Consider the following 20,915-nt stretch of genomic DNA (forward strand, 5'->3'; position numbering starts at 1 on the left):
GCAGCTCTGCCAAACGTACTGCTATCCCTATGATAGATAGTACTTCCCCCCCCACAGTTCAAGCCCCACCACCTGCCTGATCTTTTTTTTTTTTTTTTACTTTTTTATCCTTTTTTTCTTTTTTTTTAGCGCCCGCCCTCCCGTGTACGCGCGTTTGTCCGTGCAAGCCCCTGGACATCCCCACCCACGATCCCGCCCCCTCCACATCACATATCAACATCGATTGCCGCCACCCACCTCCAACACAGGCTCCCACCCACCAACGATACCGGCCATCGATGTCCGGTGCAGAGAGGGCCACAGAGTGTGTCCGGTGCATCGGATGGCCACGGGGTGTTATTGCAGGATGCCTCGATATCAAGGCATCACTGCAATAACCGGAAAGCGGCTGGAAGCGATCCTAATGTCGTACAGGGTACGTTGCTGGTCTTTTAAGACCAGGTTATGTGCGTCATACCCTGTACGACATGCGTTGTTAAGGGGTTAAGATGGAGTATATTAATTATTTGTTAAAAGAGGTGTTTATTACTTTGGATATTGAGGAAACTAGTCCTATTGATTCTAAAACTAGTAAATGTTTAAATTCTGTTTATAAACCTCCTGTGGTTACTCCAAAGGTTTTTCCAGTTCCCCATGCTATTTCTGATATGATTTCAAAGGAATGGAGTAGGCCTGGTACTTCTTTTATTCCTTCTTCGAGTTTAAAAAAAAAATTGTATCCTTTGCCAGCAGTTACATTGGAGTTTTGGGAAAAAAAAATCCCCAAAGTTGATGGGGCTATTTGTACTCTTGCAGCCTTTAGATAGGAAACTTGAATCTTATCTAAGGAAAGCTTATTTATAATATATTCTGGCTATCTTCTCAGGCCTACCATTTCTATGGCTGATGTTGCAGCTGCATCAACTTTCTGGTTGGAAAGCATAGCGCAACAGAAAACATACCCTGATTTGTCTAGCATTGTTTCACTTGCTTCAACATGCTAATCATTTTATCTGTGATGCCATTTTTAATATCATCAAAATGGATGTTAGATCTATGTCTTTAGCTATTTTAGCTAGAAGACTTTTGTGGCTCAAATATTGGATTGTTGACATGGTATCTAATTCTAGATTAGATTAAGGTAACAATTTGTTTGGTTCTCAGTTGGATTCGATTATTTCAACTGTCACTGGGGGGAAGGGAGTTTTTGTACCTCAGGATACAGTTTCTTCAAGATGGTTTGGATAAAGGTTTGCCTATAAGTTCCTTGAAGGGACAAATCTCTGCTCTTTCTGTCTTATTTAACAGAAAGATTGCTAAACTTCCTGATATTCACTGTTTTGTACAGGCTTTGGTCCATATCAAGCCTGTCATTAAATTAATCTCTCCTCCTTGGAGTCTTAATTTGGTTTTGAAGGCTTTACCTGCTCCTCCTCTTGAGCCTATGCATTCTTTGGACATTAACCCATTAAGGACACAGCTTTCAGTTTGCTCAATTGTTTTATGACGGAAAAATTCCATCATATGTCCTTAAGAGGTTAAACTACTTTCTTGGAAAGTGTTGTTCCTTTTGGCCATCTCTTCTGCTAGAAGAGTTTCCAAATTATCTGCTCTTTCTTGTGAGTCTCCTTTTCTGATTTTCCATCAGGATAAGGCAGTTTTGCGAACTTTATTTAAATTTCTACCAAAGTTTGTGAATTCTAACAACATTAGTAGGGAAATTGTTGTTCCCTCTTTGTGTCCTAATCTTATGAATTCTTTGGAGTGATCCTTACATTCTCTGGATGTTGTAAGAGCTTTGAAATATTAGGTTGAAGCTACTAAAGATTTCAGGAAGACTTCTAGTCTGTTGTCTTTTCTGGTTCTAGGAAAGGTCAGAAAGCTTCTGCCATTTCCTTGGCACCTTGGTTAAAGCTTTTGATTCATCAGGCTTATTTGAAGTCGGGTCAGGCCCCGCCTCAGAGAATCACAGCTCATTCTACTAGATCAGTCTCCACTTCGTGGGCTTTTAAGAATGAAGCTTCAGTTGATCAGATTTGCAAAGCAGCAACTTGGTCTTCTTTGCAAACATTTACTAAATTCTACCGTTTTGATGTATTTGCCTCATTTTTGGTAGAAAAGTTCTTCAGGCAGCTGTTTGTTTGATTCCTCTGCTTTTGTGTTAAGTTTTTTTCTTTTCAATTATGAGAAAAACTTATTTTTTGGGTTGTGGATTTAATTTTTTCAGCGTAAAATGGCTTTTATTATTTTTTATCCCTCACTCTCTAGTGACTCTTCTGTGGAGTTCCACATCGTGGATATTTCTATCCCATACATCACTAGCTCATGGACTCCATGAACTTAAATGAAAGAAAACATAATTTATGTAAGAACTTACCTGATGATAAATTTATTTATTTTATATTGGCAAGAGTCCATGAGGCCCACCCTTTTTATGGTGGTTATGATTTTTTGTATGAAGCACAATTATTTCCTGTTCCTTTTTTGATGCTTTTTACTCCTTTTTCTATCACCCCACTACTTGACTATTCATTAAACTGAATTGTGGGTGTGGTGAGCTGTGTATTTATAGGCATTTTGAGGTGTGGGAAACTTTGCCCCTCCTGGTTGGATTGTATATTCCATACGTCACTAGCTCATGGGCTCTTGCCAATATGAAAGAAATTAATTTATCAGGTAAGTTCTTACATAAATTATGTTTTTTTTTTGCCAGTCTTTTGTTTTGTTTCCCATTTTCTATCCTATGAAACTGCTGGACAGCAGCCTCGTGAGAGAATCACGGTTCATTCTACAAGGGATGTTTTTTCTTCGTGAGCCTTCAAAAATGTAGCTTCTGTGGCACAGTTTGGCAAGGCTGAAACTTGTTCGTCTCTTCATACTTTAAAGATTTTATACATTTGATTCTTTGGCCTCATCTGAGGCTTCTTTTGATAGAAAGGTTCTTTAAGCAGTGGTGCCTTCTGTTTAGGTTTACTGTCTTTTCCCTCCCTTATCATCCGTGTCCTCTGGCTTGGGTATTGGTTCCCAACCGTGTCATTAGAAAGAAAACAAAATGTATGCTTACCTGATAAATTTTATTTATTTCTTGACACAGTGAGTCCATGGCCCGCCCTGTATTTACAGACAGTTTATTTTTCCATAAACCTCAGGCAGCTTTGCACCTTTATATTACTTCCTTTATCCTTTCCCTTTTGTTCGAATGGCTGGGGGTTGTGGGTAAGGGAGGGGTATTTAACAGCTTTGCTGTGCTGCTCTTTGCCTCCTCCTGCTGCTCAGGAGTGATATTCCCAACAGTAATTATGATGATCCGTGTACTCACTGTGTCAAGAAAGAAATACATTTATCAGGTAAGCATACATTTAGTTTTTCCTGAATTTTATTTTTAGGAAAAATTAGAAAATTAAATTACAAGGCATTTCAGACTTTGTTTTCACTTGTTATATTATTTAATGTTGTTTTAGGTTCATGTCATTCGTGAGGTTGCAGCTTTAGCCCAAGAAAAGCTGGGCTTGTCTTGTGAGGTGATTGACTTGAGGACTATTCTCCCATGGGATGTGGAAACTGTTTGTAAGGTAAACAACTTTTGTATAATAGATTTTTTAATTTTTTTTCTTCCAGTTAGGATTAAAAAAAAAAAAAAAAAAAGACTGTTCTTAAATGCAGTGTATTACTTTGCAATATTAGAATATTTGAAACATTTAATATTTGCTAATTTTAGCTTACTATTGACTTACATTTTAGCTGGCTGGTCAGTAAAATCAACCGTGTCAATAAATAGATTCTGGGGCAAACACATTTAATTTGTAGGATGATAAAACACAATAAAAGTTTCCAATTGAACGTATGGCACTGTCTAAAAACAAATAATAAATAATAAAAAAAAGCGAAACAAAAGCAGGATTCAGTTTTTCTTTAAAGTGAATATAACATGTTGGATTCTATTAAAATAAGTCATAGTTTGTGTTGCTAGAAGGCAAATGTTTATTACAAGACAAAAAAAATGCAGACTATACTCCAGGCTTACAAAATAATAAAACAAAACCTTAAATATCAGTTTTAGTTGATTATTACATCATTTCCTTCTTAATATGAGGAGAGTCCACAGCATCATTCCTTACTGTTGGGAAATACTGAAAACCCCAGCCAAAGGCTTAAATACTCCCCCTACTTCCCTCATAACCCAGTCATTCTTTGCCTTTCGTCACAGGAGGTTGGCAGAGAAGTGTCAGAAGATTCGGAGTAGTTCCTTATGAAGGGTATCATCCCTTCAAAATGGGACTGGAGTTTTAACTAGTCTTGTCAGCTTCTCAGTGAGTATTAACAGCTCCTAAGCAATCAGTGTTGATGAGTTTCACTGCCTGCTTCCATCACATAAGTCCATGTCAGAAGCGATGCTACAAGACTGTCAAACTTAAAGGGGCAGTATACACTCATTTTCATATAATTGCATGTAATAGACACTACTATAAAGAATAAGATGCACAGATACTGATATAAAAATCCAGTATAAAACTGTTTAAAAACTTACTTAGAAGCTCTCAGTTTAGCTCTGTTGAAAAGGTAGCTGGAAACCCCCCCTCCCCCTTCTTTTGCATATGAAAAGAGCCTTTACACAAACAGGAGCAAGCTGAAGAAGGTAGCTGACAGTATTCTCATAAAACTTTGGGGCTTGGTTAGGAGTCTGAAAATTAGAGCAATGTTATTTAAAAATAAGCAAAACTATACATTTAAAAATAACAAAAACGTTATGGGCTATATAAATAGATCATCTACAAAACATTTATGCAAAGAAAAAGTTAGTGTATAATGTCCCTTTAAGAGGCTGTGTTTCTGTTCCACGGCATAGATTCTGGTTAGATTGTTTAATTGTTTACATATATGATAAAGCCATAAGACAGGGCCACAGTGTGGCTTCTTTTATCTGTAGGGAATCAAGGGTTAATATCTCCTGAGGAGGATTATTGAACAGTGGGGATTAATCTCTTAAATTTGATTATGCTGCAACATGTACGAGATGTTTTTTTGGGCTCAGGCAGATGTTGGAACGTACAGGTTTTTACTTCCGTTTTGTGAGCTGCGCAGCCGCTTTTTTTTTTTTTTTGCTATTATAGCAGAGGTGGTCCTGCATTGCACACCATATGACCGGGTGTGGTCACACTTATTTCCTCTTTCCTGACCGTGCGGTTTACCGGAGAAGAAGCAGTTTCTCTGTTTTTCCTGGGTCATAGGAAGTGGTGAGTGCCCCAGCCATTGGGGGTATAAAGGTGCCATTTTTTTCTTATTAATCAATAGTCTGCTTTGTAAGCGCAAGCTGTGGAGGATTATGATGCGTTAGGCTTAGGTAAAGAGGGGGTACCCTCTAATACCTGTCTATATTGTGATGAGGCCGCGGTATTCCCACCCGCTCAACTATGTTCCACATGCCTTGATAAAGTAATCATGTCAAAGAAGGTTAATATGTTTGATACCACTGAGCCATCCACCTCTGAGGAGTCTCCGTCCCGTGAGGTGCGCACCCTACAGTCATCCCCTAATGCACATGCAGCTTCCTGTAGCACTCCTAATCCTCCATCTGTAGGGGACCTTTTACCACCAGACTTTACTGCGCAGTTACAAACTGCGGTGTCTGCGACCTTTAGTGCTTTACCTCGCCCTGCTAAGAGCAAGCAAAAGGTCAAATATTGCTATCATTCCCAGGGGTCATCAACTAGTTTGTTGGATTTATCTGATACGAGATTATCCGATGATGAAGGCACTTCTGATACTTCAGGGTCTGCTGCATCTAAACCTCCAGCTGCAGAGGAACCAGACTTTAGATTTAGGATTAAACATTTATAGTTTCTGTTGAAGGAAGTTTTGGCTACATTAGAGGTTCCAGAGCCCAAATTTCCTGAGGAACCTTTGATTCCTAAATTAGATAAGGTCTACGAGGACAGGGTTGTACCACAAACTTTCCCGGTTCCTGTAAAGATGGCGAATATGTTTAAGAAGGAATGGGAAAGGATTGGTTCTTCCTTTTCCCCTTCGTCTTCCCTTAAGAAATTGGTCCCAGACTCTCAATTGGAGTAGTGGGGTTCCATCCCCAAGGTGGATGGCGCTATCTCGACGCTTGCTAAATGCACTACTATCCCGCTTGAGGATAGTTCGTCGTTCAAAGAGCCCATGGATAAGAAGATAGAAACTCTGTTAAGAAAGATGTTTCAACATACGGGATATTTGTTTCAAACAGCTGGAGCAGCTACCTACTGGTGCGACTCCTTATTTGAGTTATCCAGGTAAGAATTAAGGCCTTAAGAGTGGCTAATTATTTTATTTGTAAAGCTAATTAAATATGCTTTAGGACAAAAATTAATACCTCATTCAAGTAGATAAAAAATAATGCACACCATGCATTATTTTTTAATACTTGGTGGTAGTCACTGTTACTCAAGTCTCTGGCTTGTGATACACTGAGAAAAGTAAGATTATTTTTTTTCAATATTATCCCTCATTTAAGATGTGCTTTCATCAAAAATTATGTTCATTTTCATGCATATTTAAGAGTTAAAAACTAATTATTTTTGTCAGATTGTGTTTTAGTATGTATCTATAGATTGTATAGGTTGTGTGTGAGTATGTGTGAGAGAAAGAGTCATAGAATGTGGGATCTGTTTTAGTTTCCTGTAGATAAAGCTCAATGTTGAATTTTTGTTCTGTGTATTTTTTCTTATTTTTTTATAGTTCACTTTCCTAGCCAATGGCCACAAAATGAGTACTTTTCTTTTAGGTTTTCACTTTTCCTGTGATCTAATGTATTCCAACTGTTGTAGTATTATGGAACAGCAAATATATTTTGGCAGCACATTTCATTGTTGAGAAAATTATTACTTGATGATGTTGGCATTATTCTATTTTCCTTCAAGTTTTTTTTTCCTTTTTTTCCCCCTTTTGCATTCATTTTTAATAAGAGGCAAATGGACTAGTTAAAGAAACACTTTATTAACACCGCATATAATTTGCTTTATAAAGGTGTCTTTTCAAGATCTCCAATACAAAAAAGCTTTAGCTAAATAGCAGATGATACCAGTCCTTCATATTTTGTAGCAGCTGAAATTCTTTTTTAATGTGCAGAGAAAAATTTTATTATGTCACAAATAATCATTTATACTCAAATATTTTCTGTTTATAACTCAAGAACAAGTATTATATTGTAGTTTTTGGTTTTAGGGTTTGTGGTTTGTTAGACCCTTGGAAGTTGGAAAAGGCAATACGCCTCTCTGACATTTAGGGTGTTAAAGTATTTTTATCTCCAAGCAACATGTTGTGGACATAGGAATTTCCTACGGGTTAGCATTCCCAACAAGATTTTTATTTGGTCGGTTTTCATAACCTTGTTTCTCTTCCGCTCTCTGGCGGTGTAGACATTCAGGTACTGGTTATATTTCATTGAGGCTCCTTCATGGAGTAGATGACAGTGTTCTCAGAAGTCAACATTGTTTCTTTTCATCCTATACAAGGCCCTCTCTATCCATGTGAACTTCAGATTTGTTTATGCATTCTTAGCTTTAGCTAATGAAAGGCTGCTACAGTTTTGCATAGATAAAGAAGAGTTTTGACCACACTTGTTCAGTGTTCTTGTAGCTACAAACTCCAATCACCTTCTGACATCACTTAGTGTAGCCTATGGTATGTGGGTGGCCTTGTCATACAGACCTCCTGACATGTAAGATCACTCTCGGGTGGTTCTCTCAGTGGATGCAACCATTTCTGGCCAAACTGATTCAGCTCTACCTTGGAGACAGATATCAAGAGATAATGTATTTGGTGGGTTGTGGTATCTGGATTTATGCCCTTTTAAGCTCAGCTGTACCTGTGAATTCTCCAGAACTATTACACTTACTGCTTTCTACAGACAAAATTGAACATTCCTTATAGTTTGGGCATTTGTTATTAACAGACCTCTATTTTAAGAGATGCCCATACCCCACTAGCGCAAAAGTAGTTAAGTCTAGCACCTGAAACCCCTCACATTGTGCTCATTGCTGCTTGGGTGAGTATTCAACACGTTCAACATTATCTGTAATTGTTAAAGATGTAATGCATATAACTAATGTCTCACTCAGAATTTCCCTAAGACTATGTGGGGTGGGAAGACTGGTAACTGAGGCAGGGGTCTCTAGGGAGGAGTCATGGAAATGTGGCAGAGGAGTAGAAAACAACTTCCAGATAAGGAAACACCTGATTTATTGACCCAACTAGAGCAAAAAGCCGAAGTTAGAATATGCGTTCACCTATTTCCCCATATACTTCAATGGAGAAAAAAAACTTATACCTCACTCTCGCTTAAACCCGTTTTGCATATTCTCATGTGCGCTAACCCGACATGAAAATATGAATATTTCACATTCCAATGTTCTACAATAATAAAACAATATGTTCTATTTATTTATTCATAAATAAATAATATATATATATATATATATATATATATATATATATAAGTGGGACCTCGGTTTACGAATTTAATGCGTTCTCCGGGACGTTTCGTATTGCGAAAAATTCGTAAACCGAAACACGGTTTCCCATAGGAATGCATTGAAAACCAATTAATGCGTTCCGGAGGTGAGAAAAAAGGCTCCAAAACCTGCTGCAAAAGGCTCCAAATGGCTCCAAATGGCTCCAAAAGGCTCCACAACTTGCTGCAAATGGCTCCAAAAGGCTCAGCAACTTGCTGCAAATGGCTCCAAAACCGGGACACTTGTTTCGTATTGCGAAAAAAATTTGTAAACTGAAACACGGTTTCCCATAGGAATGCATTGAAAACCAATTCATTTGTTCGTATTGCGAAAAAAAATTGTATACCGAGGCATTTTTTCCCCAGAATTTTCATTCGTAAACCGAAATTTCGTTTACCGAGTCGTTCGTTAACCGAGGTCCCACTGTATATATAGCATATTCTGCTATGTGCAGAACATTGTAATGTGGAATAATTACAGTAAATACACACTATATCATATGAATATTGCATACATATGATTTTATATGTTTTCATCTACTTAACTACAAGGGGCTCTAATGCTCATATACAGTATATATATATATATATATATATATATATATATATATATATATATATATATATATATATATATATATATATCAATGTAAATATTTGCATAGGAAATTAGTACACCTAGGCAAGTATCCCCGCTTGCTTTTCCCCAGAAATTCTTAATATACAATGTTTCCAATGCACCAGAGAATTGTAGGTAAGATATGCAAATTAGATATGCAAAAAAGGCAATCTTTTCTTTCTGGTTTGCTGTCATAATCCTGTTTAAAAGGATCGCTGTGTCAAAACAGTATTTTTGAAGCAAAAAAACGGAGAATTTGCATATCTAATTTGCATATCTTACCCACAATTCTCTTGTGCATTGGAAACATTGTATATTAAGAATTTCTGGGGAAAAGCAAGCGGGGATACTTGCCTAGGTTTACTAATTTCCTATGCAAATATTTACATTGATTTAATTTTGAGACATGGAGGATTTTAAGTTCAGTTTTTTATCTCCCCACATAAATTAAATGAAGTTTGGTAGCATAGTCTGCTATGTGCAGAACATTGTAATGTGGAATAATTACAGTAAATACACACTATATCATATGAATATTGCATACATATAATTTTATATGTTTTCATCTACTTAACTACAAGGGGCTCTAATGCTCATATACAGTATATATATATATATATATATATATATATATATATATATATATATATATATATATATATATATATATATATATCAATGTAAATATTTGCATAGGAAATTAGTACACCTAGGCAAGTATCCCCGCTTGCTTTTCCCCAGAAATTCTTAATATACAATGTTTCCAATGCACCAGAGAATTGTGGGTAAGATATGCAAATTAGATATGCAAAAAAGGCGATCTTTTCTTTCTGGTTTGCTGTCATAATCCTGTTTAAAAGGATCGCTGTGTCAAAACAGTATTTTTGAAGCAAAAAAACTGAGAATTTGCATATCTAATTTGCATATCTTACCCACAATTCTCTTGTGCATTGGAAACATTGTATATTAAGAATTTCTGGGGAAAAGCAAGCGGGGATACTAGGTTTACTAATTTCCTATGCAAATATTTACATTGATTTAATTTTGAGACATGGAGGATTTTAATTTCAGTTTTTTATCTCCCCACATAAATTAAATGAAGTTTGGTATTTATATATATATATATATATATATATGTATTTGTGTTTGTGTATATATGTCTGTAAATACATATATGTAGAGATGTGTATGTATGTATCTCAATGTTGAAGTCCTTTGCCTGTTTTTTTTTCACATAAGACCTCATATCTTTGAGCCCTTATAACTTTTGTGTGTAAAATTTTTTGTGAATATTTTTTTATTAGTTTAAATTTGTTTATTAGTGTTGTTATGGGTGTAACTATAATGCATTCTTTGTGTTTTGCGCAGCGCTTTTGCAAAACAGTTAACAAGCTCTGAAGTTGTGGTTATCATTCTAGCGTTGTAAGTTCCCACGGGAATAGGGCCCTCAATTCCCCCTGTATTTTGTCTGTAAAATTTTGTCTTTTATCGTATTGTTTCTCCATTGTACTGTTATCCCTGTACCCATGGGCAGCGCTGCAGAATCTGTTGCCGCTTTATAAATAAATAATAATAATAATAACTCTTAATACCAGCAATAAGTTTGACAAGCAAATACACCCACATTAAACCCCTTATCGCTTGCCCGCAAACATTTGTGCTACTCTTATAATCTGGCCCTTAATCAGCCACTGATTAATCCACATTTGTTCCTGCTTGTCTTTTGCAGTAGACACCAAGATATACGGATAATAAAGCAGCAGTTTTGCTGACCATATATGGTTCATAGCCAGTCTTAGGAATCCCAAAATACCAGATATTACTATCTAGACATGTACTTTTAAAGAAAAGAATGTAGGCGCTAAAAATCTCAGTTGCTATATTTCCAACTTCTTGGGGGGAATTTTCGATTTTTTATATACAGTAATAAGCAAATTAATCTTAAAATGCACTTTGTAGATTTAAGTTAGTATAGGGTTAACAGAACCTTTTCCAGAGCACCTGTTGTAAGAAAATGTATGTCAGAAAGAAACACATTTTTAATAGTTGCTGAACTGTAAACTTAGCATTGCCAAGAATTGTAACATGTATCAGTTTGACCCAGTGAAAAATATTTGGCACACACTAGGTTACTAAATCATTATTTGTTTCCTCTTGAAGACAACTCTGCTGTGCTTGTATTTAAAGGGATATTTCAGTGTAAAATGAAATGTTCTATTTTATTATAGCATTTTGTTTCAAACAATTTTATCGTTTTACTATGCGTTTACCCCTACAAAGCTGTTAAATACATATTGTGTTCTCCAGTTAGGTGTGCAATTAAAAAGAAAACATATATGTATGCTCCATTCACTAGCTGTTTTCTCGTAAGTGATTAACCCTTTTTAGAGTTAAAGACATAGTTAAAGAATTCTCTTTTTTTTTAAATAAAATGTTCTAATGCAATAGAGCATTTTATTTTTACGCTAGAATTTCCTGTTAAATACTTTGTTAAAATAATTGCAAATGTTGTTATTTTTGTTCTGTTCCCCAGGGATTGATTTAATCACAACAATGCAGTGTTGTAATATTTTGGGCATCAATATAAAGTTTGTAGATTTGTGTTTCTTCTTTAATAAAAATGTCACCTAATTTGATCAAATATAAACTAAAAATGACTGTTTAACTTATTTTAAAATAAGACACATTACATTAATTAGAGCAAAGGATACCACAATGTATTAAATCTGTGTAACAGAAGACATTAGGAAAGTAAGGTGTGGGGAAATATTACGCACAGCACATGGGGCAATTAAAGGGAAAGTATACACCAAATTTTTTCTTATTTAAAAAGATAGATAATCCCTTTATTACCCATTCCCTGTTTTTGCATACCCAAAACAGTTATATTAATATGATTTTTACCTCTATGATTACCTTGTACCTAAGTCTTTGCAGACAGCCTCCTTATCTAACTGCCTTTGACAGACATGCAGTGTAGTCAATCAGTAAAGACTCCTAAATAACTTCATGGGGGTGAGCACAATGTTATCTATATGACACATGTGAACTAGCACAGTCTAACTGTGAAAAACTTTCAAAATGCTCTGAGCTAGGAGGCGGTTTTCAACTGTTTAGAAATCAGTTTGAGCCTAGCTAGGTTTAGCTTTTCAAAAATACCACCAAGGGAACAAAGCAAATTTGATGATAAAAGTAAATTGGAAAGTTGTTTAAAATTGCATGCCCTATCTGTATCATGACTTTTGACCCTTTAAAGGAATTTTCTTGGTGGGAAGTAACAGCAGAGATGCTAATAGACTATAAATCCAATACTAAACCACTTACAAAATAAGCACTAAAACAACTGTAGGTTTATATTGATACCATATTGATGCCTTAAACGTCACTATGCATGTATTCATAGCTGCAGGGGTACTTGCTTGCAGAGCACTATATGATTTAGGAGTGCATGTTAGCATTGCTGTGATTTACTGCAAACTGAACAAGTATGTTAATTGAAGGTAAATGCTTGAAAATTCTCAATTGATAAATGATTGGTTTGTGAGTAAATATACAGATTTGGGTGGCCTAGAAGCAGAGGTAGAACTGCAACCTGAGTATCATTATGATAAATAATTTGAGTCTGGTTTAGTCTACAGGAAAACACCAAATCTGTATATGGTGCAGGTTGTCGATTCAACTGTAGCAAAAGTTACTGCCAGGTGTTCACTTTTGTTACTTGTATGCAGCAGGGTGCTAAGTGATCGTAATAAAAGTGATTACCTGCACCACTGCTAGTTTCATTTCCTTGTATTGTGGAAGTCGTGGCTCATGGCTGCTTGTTTCTTTGACCTGATTAAAACTTAGCATGTTGAGGAAAATATTTGACATTTTTCTATATAGGATGATTTTGGTGCACATATTTTATATTGTTTTCAGGTTTCTTCCATTATTTTCTTATCATAACAAATCAATTTGAAGAGGGATGAGAACATAATACTTTCAAAAAACGTTTTACCCCATGTAGATAAAAGATGGTTCAAACTGACAAAAAATTTTTTTTTCCTTATATTCAGATAGTACTTTTAATTGAATAGCGTAGCTGTAGAATTCTAAATGTTTGTGTTTTGGGAAAATAAACTATTTTAAATTAATTTTGAAACAAAAAGGTATGTTTGAAATATTTTAAAAGCCCTGACTGTTTACTGTGTATACCACAGAGATAGTGTGTATACCACAGAGGGACAAAAATATAAGGTTTTTTTTCTATTAGTACATTTAGTCTTTTCCAATATTTTGCTCTCCAAAAATGTTTTAAAAAACGTTTAGCAAAAACACTGTAATTGATGTTTAAATGTTTTGAGTGTACGGCTAAAAAACGCTTTAGGAAAGGGGTTTGGAAAGGCTTAGCAGCTATTGCTTTGGGAATGAAGAATTGAATCCTCATATTTAGTTAGAAACACAGCTGACATATAGGATGTTCTTGTGGCTTAAGGATTTAAGTTTCAACAAAGGATGCCAAGAAAAGAGGTAATTTTAAGAAATAAGTAAACTGCAAAGTTTATTATTTTATATATATTTTCTTTTTTTTTTAAATATTTTTTTTATTGATTTTTAAAGGAGATCTCCTCAATTACAGCTTCCACATTCTGTAGGTAGTTAACCTACTCAAAAACAACATTTCATCAAGATACTACAAAATACAGGAACAAAATACAGTCCAGTGAAGTGTGTCGTACTTCACTGGCTCTCAATCCATATTCACATTGTTGCCTAGTTCAGACGCCAGGACCCGGGGGAGGGGGAGAAAAAAAAAAAAGAAGGGGAGAAAAAGAGGGGGAGTAAGGGCGATAACACCCCAACTCGCCATTACCTTATTCAAATGACCATGTTCTTGGGAATCCTCCTGCCTGTATCTGCTGTAGAAACCACTCAGACTTCTTAAAAGCTGCCACTATTTGCCTTTGGATAGTTAAGGGGAGAGATAGGATCATCGATTTCCATTTAGTAAAAAATTGCCGTAATTGTTTATTATTGTTAATTTTTATATTGTGCTGATCCAATATTATTTGATACTGAGCTTTTCTGCAAAATTCAGACAACTTAAGGTCACACCTATTCTTCCAATTGGTGAAAATCACATTTCTCCCTACTAATATCATTGTATTCAGGAATTTGTGGTTAATCCCGGATTTACTGTACTGAAAGAGGAAAAGTACCTCAAGCTGTGAAAACTCAACCTGGGCTCCCACAACCTTATTACACCAGTAATTAACTTTGTTCCAGAATTGTCTAACTTTAGGGCACTTCCATAAGCAGTGAACAAAATCTGCCTTGCCTTGTCTGCACTTGGGACACTCCCCTGACGTAACATTACCACTCCATTTCGATACTCGAGCGGGGGAGAAGTATGCCATATTGAGTAATTTAATATGGGATTCCCACCAGGTAACTGCAATCGTTGCTTTCATTGTTAACCTAACACTGGTGGTAATCCGCTCTTTCTCCACTAATGATACCACCTTACCCCATTTTCCAAGTAATTTATACGTATGGACTTCCCCTTGAAAATTAATTAGGGTTTTATATACTTGTGAGATTCTGTTAAATCCGTCTGTATAGAGTTGAATTACTCTACCTAGTTCCCCCCTTTCTAGATCCACCCCTGTTTCAGTTCTTAAATTTGAGATCCAGTGATAAACTTGCAGATAAGCATAAAAGGATGACCCTGCTATATTATATTTACTTTTCAACTCTTCAAAGGACCTTACTACCAACTTATTTTCCTGGCATAATTGGCCCAGGGAGTGTAAACCCGCTTGCGCCCACTTCGAAAAAACCGACATATTCAATCCTGGCGAAAAGCTTGGATTTCCTATTAATGGGAGAAAGACGGACTTACGGAAATTAGTCTTAGTTCCTGTGCACACTTTATGCCATGTCCTAACAACATCTTTAATGGTGACATATTGTGTTATGTTGGCAGGTAATTCTGTCACTGGGTTATGTAAAATAGCTTTTAGGTCGAAGGGGGAGACCAAGTGCGACTCCAGGTCATACAATGTAACGAATCCCTTCTCCGTGATCCAATCTAACGCATACTTACACACCGCTGCATAGTTATAAATTCTGATATTTGGGCATGATAAGCCTCCACAGTGTTTCGGGAGTGTTAGAGTTGCAAATGCTATTCGTGGCTTTTTCCCTTGCCAGATAAAATTATTGAAGGCCCTCTGTAACAAAAGAATGTCTTTGTTATATAATAGCAGAGGAAAGTTTTGAAGGAAGTATAACAATTTAGGGAATACAGTAACTTTTATAAGCATGATTCTAGCCGAGATGCTAAGTGGTAGATTGGACCAGGTTTGAACTTTTTCTTGTATTCCCTTGATACATTTAGGAAAATTCAGTCCATACCATTCTCTAGGGTTTCTACTTAAACTTATACCCAAATATTGGATGCATGAAGTTTCATGGAACGGGTGACTTATAACCTGGGCTGGTTTATATATCCATAGTAATTCTGATTTGCCGTTATTAATTTTAAAGCCAGAGAAGGAACCAAACAACTTGAGTATAGCTAGAACTTGTGGTATGGACTGAACCGTATTACTTAGAAATAGTAAGAGATCGTCGGCAAAAAGTGATAACACCATATCCTGTGATCCTATTCTAATCCCTTTCAGCTCCTGTCTTAGGTAAATTACCAGAGGTTCTAGGGACAGATTAAAGAGTAGTGGAGAAAGCGGGCAGCCCTGTCGTGTCCCTCTCCCCAAAGGAAATCTATCTGATGCTTCGCCATTCACTATAATTGCTGATAGTGGATTTCTATAAATTCTCTGCGCAAACTGCTGGAATGCCCCTATCAGACCAAATCCTTCTAGTGACCTGAAGAGATGATCCCACCCAATCGAGTCGAATGCCTTTTCGGCATCGACTGAGAGAATTGCAATGTCAGGTTTGGAATGTGTGGTCTTGTAAGTTTTATTTGCGAAGTAATCTAATACCAACTGTACTCTTCGTATATTCTTGACTGGATTACGTCCTGTCATGAATCCTGACTGATCTGGGTGTATAATATAATGAAGACACTTTTTGAGTCGATTGGAAATAATGGCCGTCATTAATTTGTAGTCCTGATTCAGAAGGGAAATAGGTCTGTATGATGAGGGAGAGCTAGGATCTTTTCCCTTCTTTAAAATCAGGACTACATTCGATGCTGTGAACAGTGGAGATTGAGGTCTGTTTCCAATAAAGTAATCATTAAACACCTGTAGTAGGGGTAAAATTGTCTCTCACAAAAGTTTATAAAATTCGGCTGGCAGAGCATCCGGTCCTGGAGATTTGCCTCCTTTAAGATTGATTATGGCATCTGATATCTCTTTTGTTGTAATTGGTTCATTCAACATTTGTAGGTCTTGTTTTGAGATCTGGGGTAACTTAATCTTCTGCCAGAACTTCTCTTTCTCATCCTGGTCTACTACGCTAGGAGAGTATAGCTTTTGGTAGTAATCTAAAAAGGCTTGTCTTATTTCTGAACTCTTATTTAACCTTGTATTCTGATAATCAATGGCTGAAATAAAATTTTTCTGTTGTCTAATTTTTGTAATTTTAGCTAATATTTTTGCCGAAATGCCTTGATTCCCCGCGAAGAAAGCTTTCTGCTTCTGATCCTCTTCTACCATCTTTTGTTTGAGGAAGAGATCGCGTTCCCCTCTGATCTTTCTACAGGGAGTGCAGAATTATTAGGCAAGTTGTATTTTTGAGGATTAATTTTATTATTGAACAACAACCATGTTCTCAATGAACCCAAAAAACTCATTAATATCAAAGCTGAATAGTTTTGGAAGTAGTTTTTAGTTTGTTTTTAGTTATAGCTATTTTAGGGGGATATCTGTGTGTGCAGGTGACTATTACTGTGCATAATTATTAGGCAACTTAACAAAAAACAAATATATACCCATTTCAATTATTTATTTTTACCAGTGAAACCAATATAACATCTCAACATTCACAAATATACATTTCTGACATTCAAAAACAAAACAAAAACAAATCAGTGACCAATATAGCCACCTTTCTTTGCAAGGACACTCAAAAGCCTGCCATCCATGGATTCTGTCAGTGTTTTGATCTGTTCACCATCAACATTGCGTGCAGCAGCAACCACAGCCTCCCAGACACTGTTCAGAGAGGTGTACTGTTTTCCCTCCTTGTAAATCTCACATTTGATGATGGACCACAGGTTCTCAATGGGGTTCAGATCAGGTGAACAAGGAGGCCATGTCATTAGATTTTCTTCTTTTATACCCTTTCTTGCCAGCCACGCTGTGGAGTACTTGGACGCGTGTGATGGAGCATTGTCCTGCATGAAAATCATGTTTTTCTTGAAGGATGCAGACTTCTTCCTGTACCACTGCTTGAAGAAGGTGTCTTCCAGAAACTGGCAGTAGGACTGGGAGTTGAGCTTGACTCCATCCTCAACCCGAAAAGGCCCCACAAGCTCATCTTTGATGATACCAGCCCAAACCAGTACTCCACCTCCACCTTGCTGGCGTCTGAGTCGGACTGGAGCTCTCTGCCCTTTACCAATCCAGCCACGGGCCCATCCATCTGGCCCATCAAGACTCACTCTGATTTCATCAGTCTATAAAACCTTAGAAAAATCAGTCTTGAGATATTTCTTGGCCCAGTCTTGACATTTCAGCTTGTGTGTCTTGTTCAGTGGTGGTCGTCTTTCAGCCTTTCTTACCTTGGCCATGTCTGAGTATTGCACACCTTGAAATATGGCCAAACTGGTGGCAAGTGGCATCTTGGCAGCTGCACGCTTGACTTTTCTCAGTTCATGGGCAGTTATTTTGCGCCTTGGTTTTTCCACACGCTTCTTGCGACCCTGTTGACAATTTTGAATGAAACGCTTGATTGTTCGATGATCACGCTTCAGAAGCTTTGCAATTTTAAGAGTGCTGCATCCCTCTGCAAGATATCTCACTATTTTTGACTTTTCTGAGCCTGACAAGTCCTTCTTTTGACCCATTTTGCCAAAGGAAAGGAAGTTGCCTAATAATTATGCACACCTGATATAGGGTATTGATGTCATTAGACCACACCCCTTCTTATTACAGAGATGCACATCACCTAATATGCTTAATTGGTAGTAGGCTTTCGAGCCTATACAGCTTGGAGTAAGACAACATGCATAAAGAGGATGATGTGGTCAAAATACTCATTTGCCTAATAATTCTGCACTCCCTGTATATTTGCTCCAATTAAATGTCGTAGTATCTTGGATATATTGCGTGTATGCTTTTTTAAGTGTGTTAGCGAGTTGTTCCTCTCTCTGATCTCTTTTTTTCTTCATCTTAATTAGATATGATTTTATTTCACCTCTCAGGACCGCCTTTGCAGTTTCCCAGAGGATTTCGGGTTTATTTAGATAGTCTTTATTATGATTAAAAAACTCCCTCCATCTTTCTTGTAGCCACGACCTAAATTTAATATTCTGATCAAGATGTTGTGGGAAATAAAATCGCGCATTGGTACTCCGTGTGGGGACCCTTTGTTGAATCTCTAATGAGATAATTGCATGGTCCGATACCATGATTTCTTTAATATCTGATTTTATGTCATACTTAATCAATTGATTAGAAACTAAAAAAAAATCTATCCTAGAGAAGGACCTGAATGACCTGGACTCGCACGTGTACCCCCTCTGATCTGGATGTTGAAATCGCCATACATCCTTAAGTGCTAATTTCTGACAGAACTTGTGTAGTATCTTGGCTTCCCTGGTCTTTTTATCCGTCGATCTGCTGTTAAATCTATATAAGATATGGGAGAAAGTCATGTTGTAGTCACCCACTACTATTATATTTTTACCCACAAACTGGAAGAGTTTCAGACCCAGTGTTTCCCAAAAATCCCTATCTGTTTTATTAGGGCCATAAAGATTGCAGAAAACGTATAAATTTTTATTTATTTCAATTTCTAATATTTGATACCTTCCATCAGGGTCATTATATGTTGTTATAATTTGATAATCTAAATTCTTATTGAGCAATATAGCTAATCCTCTTTTCCTTTGACTGTACGATGTAAATAAGACCTTTCCTACCCATTTAGATTGTAATTTGGCGGCTTCTGCCGGAGGAAGATGGGTTTCTTGGATAAAAGCTAAATCCGGTTTTTGGGAGCCCAAGAGTTTTATCATTAATTTCCGTTTGATGGGGGAAGAAATCCCTTCTATATTCCAGGATAGTATATTAAGTTTATTAATTTCTCTTTATTTATCAGGTCATTCGTTGGGGCATGGCGAGAAAGGGGGAGGAGAGAAAAAAAAAAAAAGGGGGAAAGGGAAAAATATTCTTATTTCTATCAGGGGTCCTCGGGTCCTGGCTGTCAAAATAATAAAACAGCAAAACTTCGACTTAACAATCGGCTGTGTAAAACAATTGATATATTTCAATATTTGTTGGGGGACCTGTGTTCCCCATGAATTACTGAACAAAGTTACTAGTTTTCGACATATAAGCAAAGAAAAAAAACAGGGTAAACAGAAAAAATATAAAAGCAAAACAGGCAACAAAACACTGTGAACATAAAAGAAACAGCATTCTCATAATTGAAGCTGGCATCGATCCAATTTTTGCAAAATCCTGCATAAAGCGCCTAATAACATTGCTATACCCCATTCTTTAACCTTGCTAAGCAGACTCTTCCCACTCATCAACCTAGCAAAAAACATGAACAAAAAGATATGGGAAAAAAAAAGAACATAAATACCCCATGAACATGAGGAGAACAACATTCTCAATATTGTAAATAACATCATTCCAGTAAAAACAGATTTCTGTCTAAGGTATCTGTTAACCTTACTATAACCCATTCTTTTGACAGTAGGATTTGATTTCCTCAGCTTTCAAGAATGTGAGTATGGCGCCATCCTTCTCCAGCACTATTTTTGCTGGATATACTAGTCTAGCCTTCAAATTGGCATTGATCAGTCTGGAGCAGTATGGCGCCATTTCCCTTCGCTTTGATTGAGTTTATATCGAGAAATCCTGAAACAATAATAATCTCGTCTGGCCTATCTTGATTCCATTGTTCTTGCGATACAATCGCAAGATATGGAACTTATCTTGGAAGTTTAAGAACTTTATTAATACTGGTCTAGGTTTATAGACGGGGTCAGATTTATCCTGTACTGGCCCTAATCTGTGTGCTCTTTCTACTGGAATCACTAGGTTTTCTATATGGCTACCAACCATTTGTGGGAGCATAGTAGAGGCGAATTTTAGGAGGTCAGAGTATTCGGCAGTTTCAGGCAGCCCAATAACCCTAAGGTTATTGCGCCGCGACCTATCCTCCAGGTCCTCAATCTTGGCTTGTAATGTATGTAAGACCTTGTCTTGTCTTTCATTTCCCTGTTCCTGAATGGAGAGTTTATCCTCCATATCATAGACTCTCGATTCTAGCTCCAGAAGTCTAGGGGAGAATTGCTTGACTTCTGTCGATAGATTACTGATTTCTTGTTTCAGGACGTCAAACTGGGGCATTAATAGTTCAGATATTTGAAGTAATTTTGCAGTGTCAATGCTACTAAGACTTATATCGCTACATACTTCCGGCTCACTAGGCTTGGTCCTTTTGTCCTTCTGTTTGGGTGGCATCGCTGGTGAGTTAGATTTAGAGTGAGACATATATTTGTCCATGAGTGAGAAAACCAAAAGAATTGAGATCCAGTTGACTATGAGGAAAAAAAGATAAAACCACTTGTGTCTAAAAGTGAATCTTATTATTTCGAGACCACCTGGCGGCGTTAATCTAAGCCCCCAACAATTTTAT

At 36.8% G+C, this 20,915-nt stretch overlaps 1 protein-coding gene across 1 annotated transcript in view; it reads left to right on the plus strand.

Annotated features, from left to right (window-relative positions):
- Positions 1-20,915, plus strand: part of BCKDHB (branched chain keto acid dehydrogenase E1 subunit beta) — a 637,435-nt gene that overhangs the window by 278,973 nt on the left and 337,547 nt on the right. Inside the window, exon 8 of the mRNA XM_053710474.1 lies at positions 3,441-3,551. Within this exon, the coding sequence (XP_053566449.1) occupies positions 3,441-3,551 (111 nt within the window). The remainder of the gene's footprint in view (positions 1-3,440; positions 3,552-20,915) is intronic.

The sequence above is a fragment of the Bombina bombina genome, chromosome 4 (genome assembly GCF_027579735.1).
Source record: "Bombina bombina isolate aBomBom1 chromosome 4, aBomBom1.pri, whole genome shotgun sequence".
NCBI lineage: Eukaryota > Metazoa > Chordata > Amphibia > Anura > Bombinatoridae > Bombina > Bombina bombina.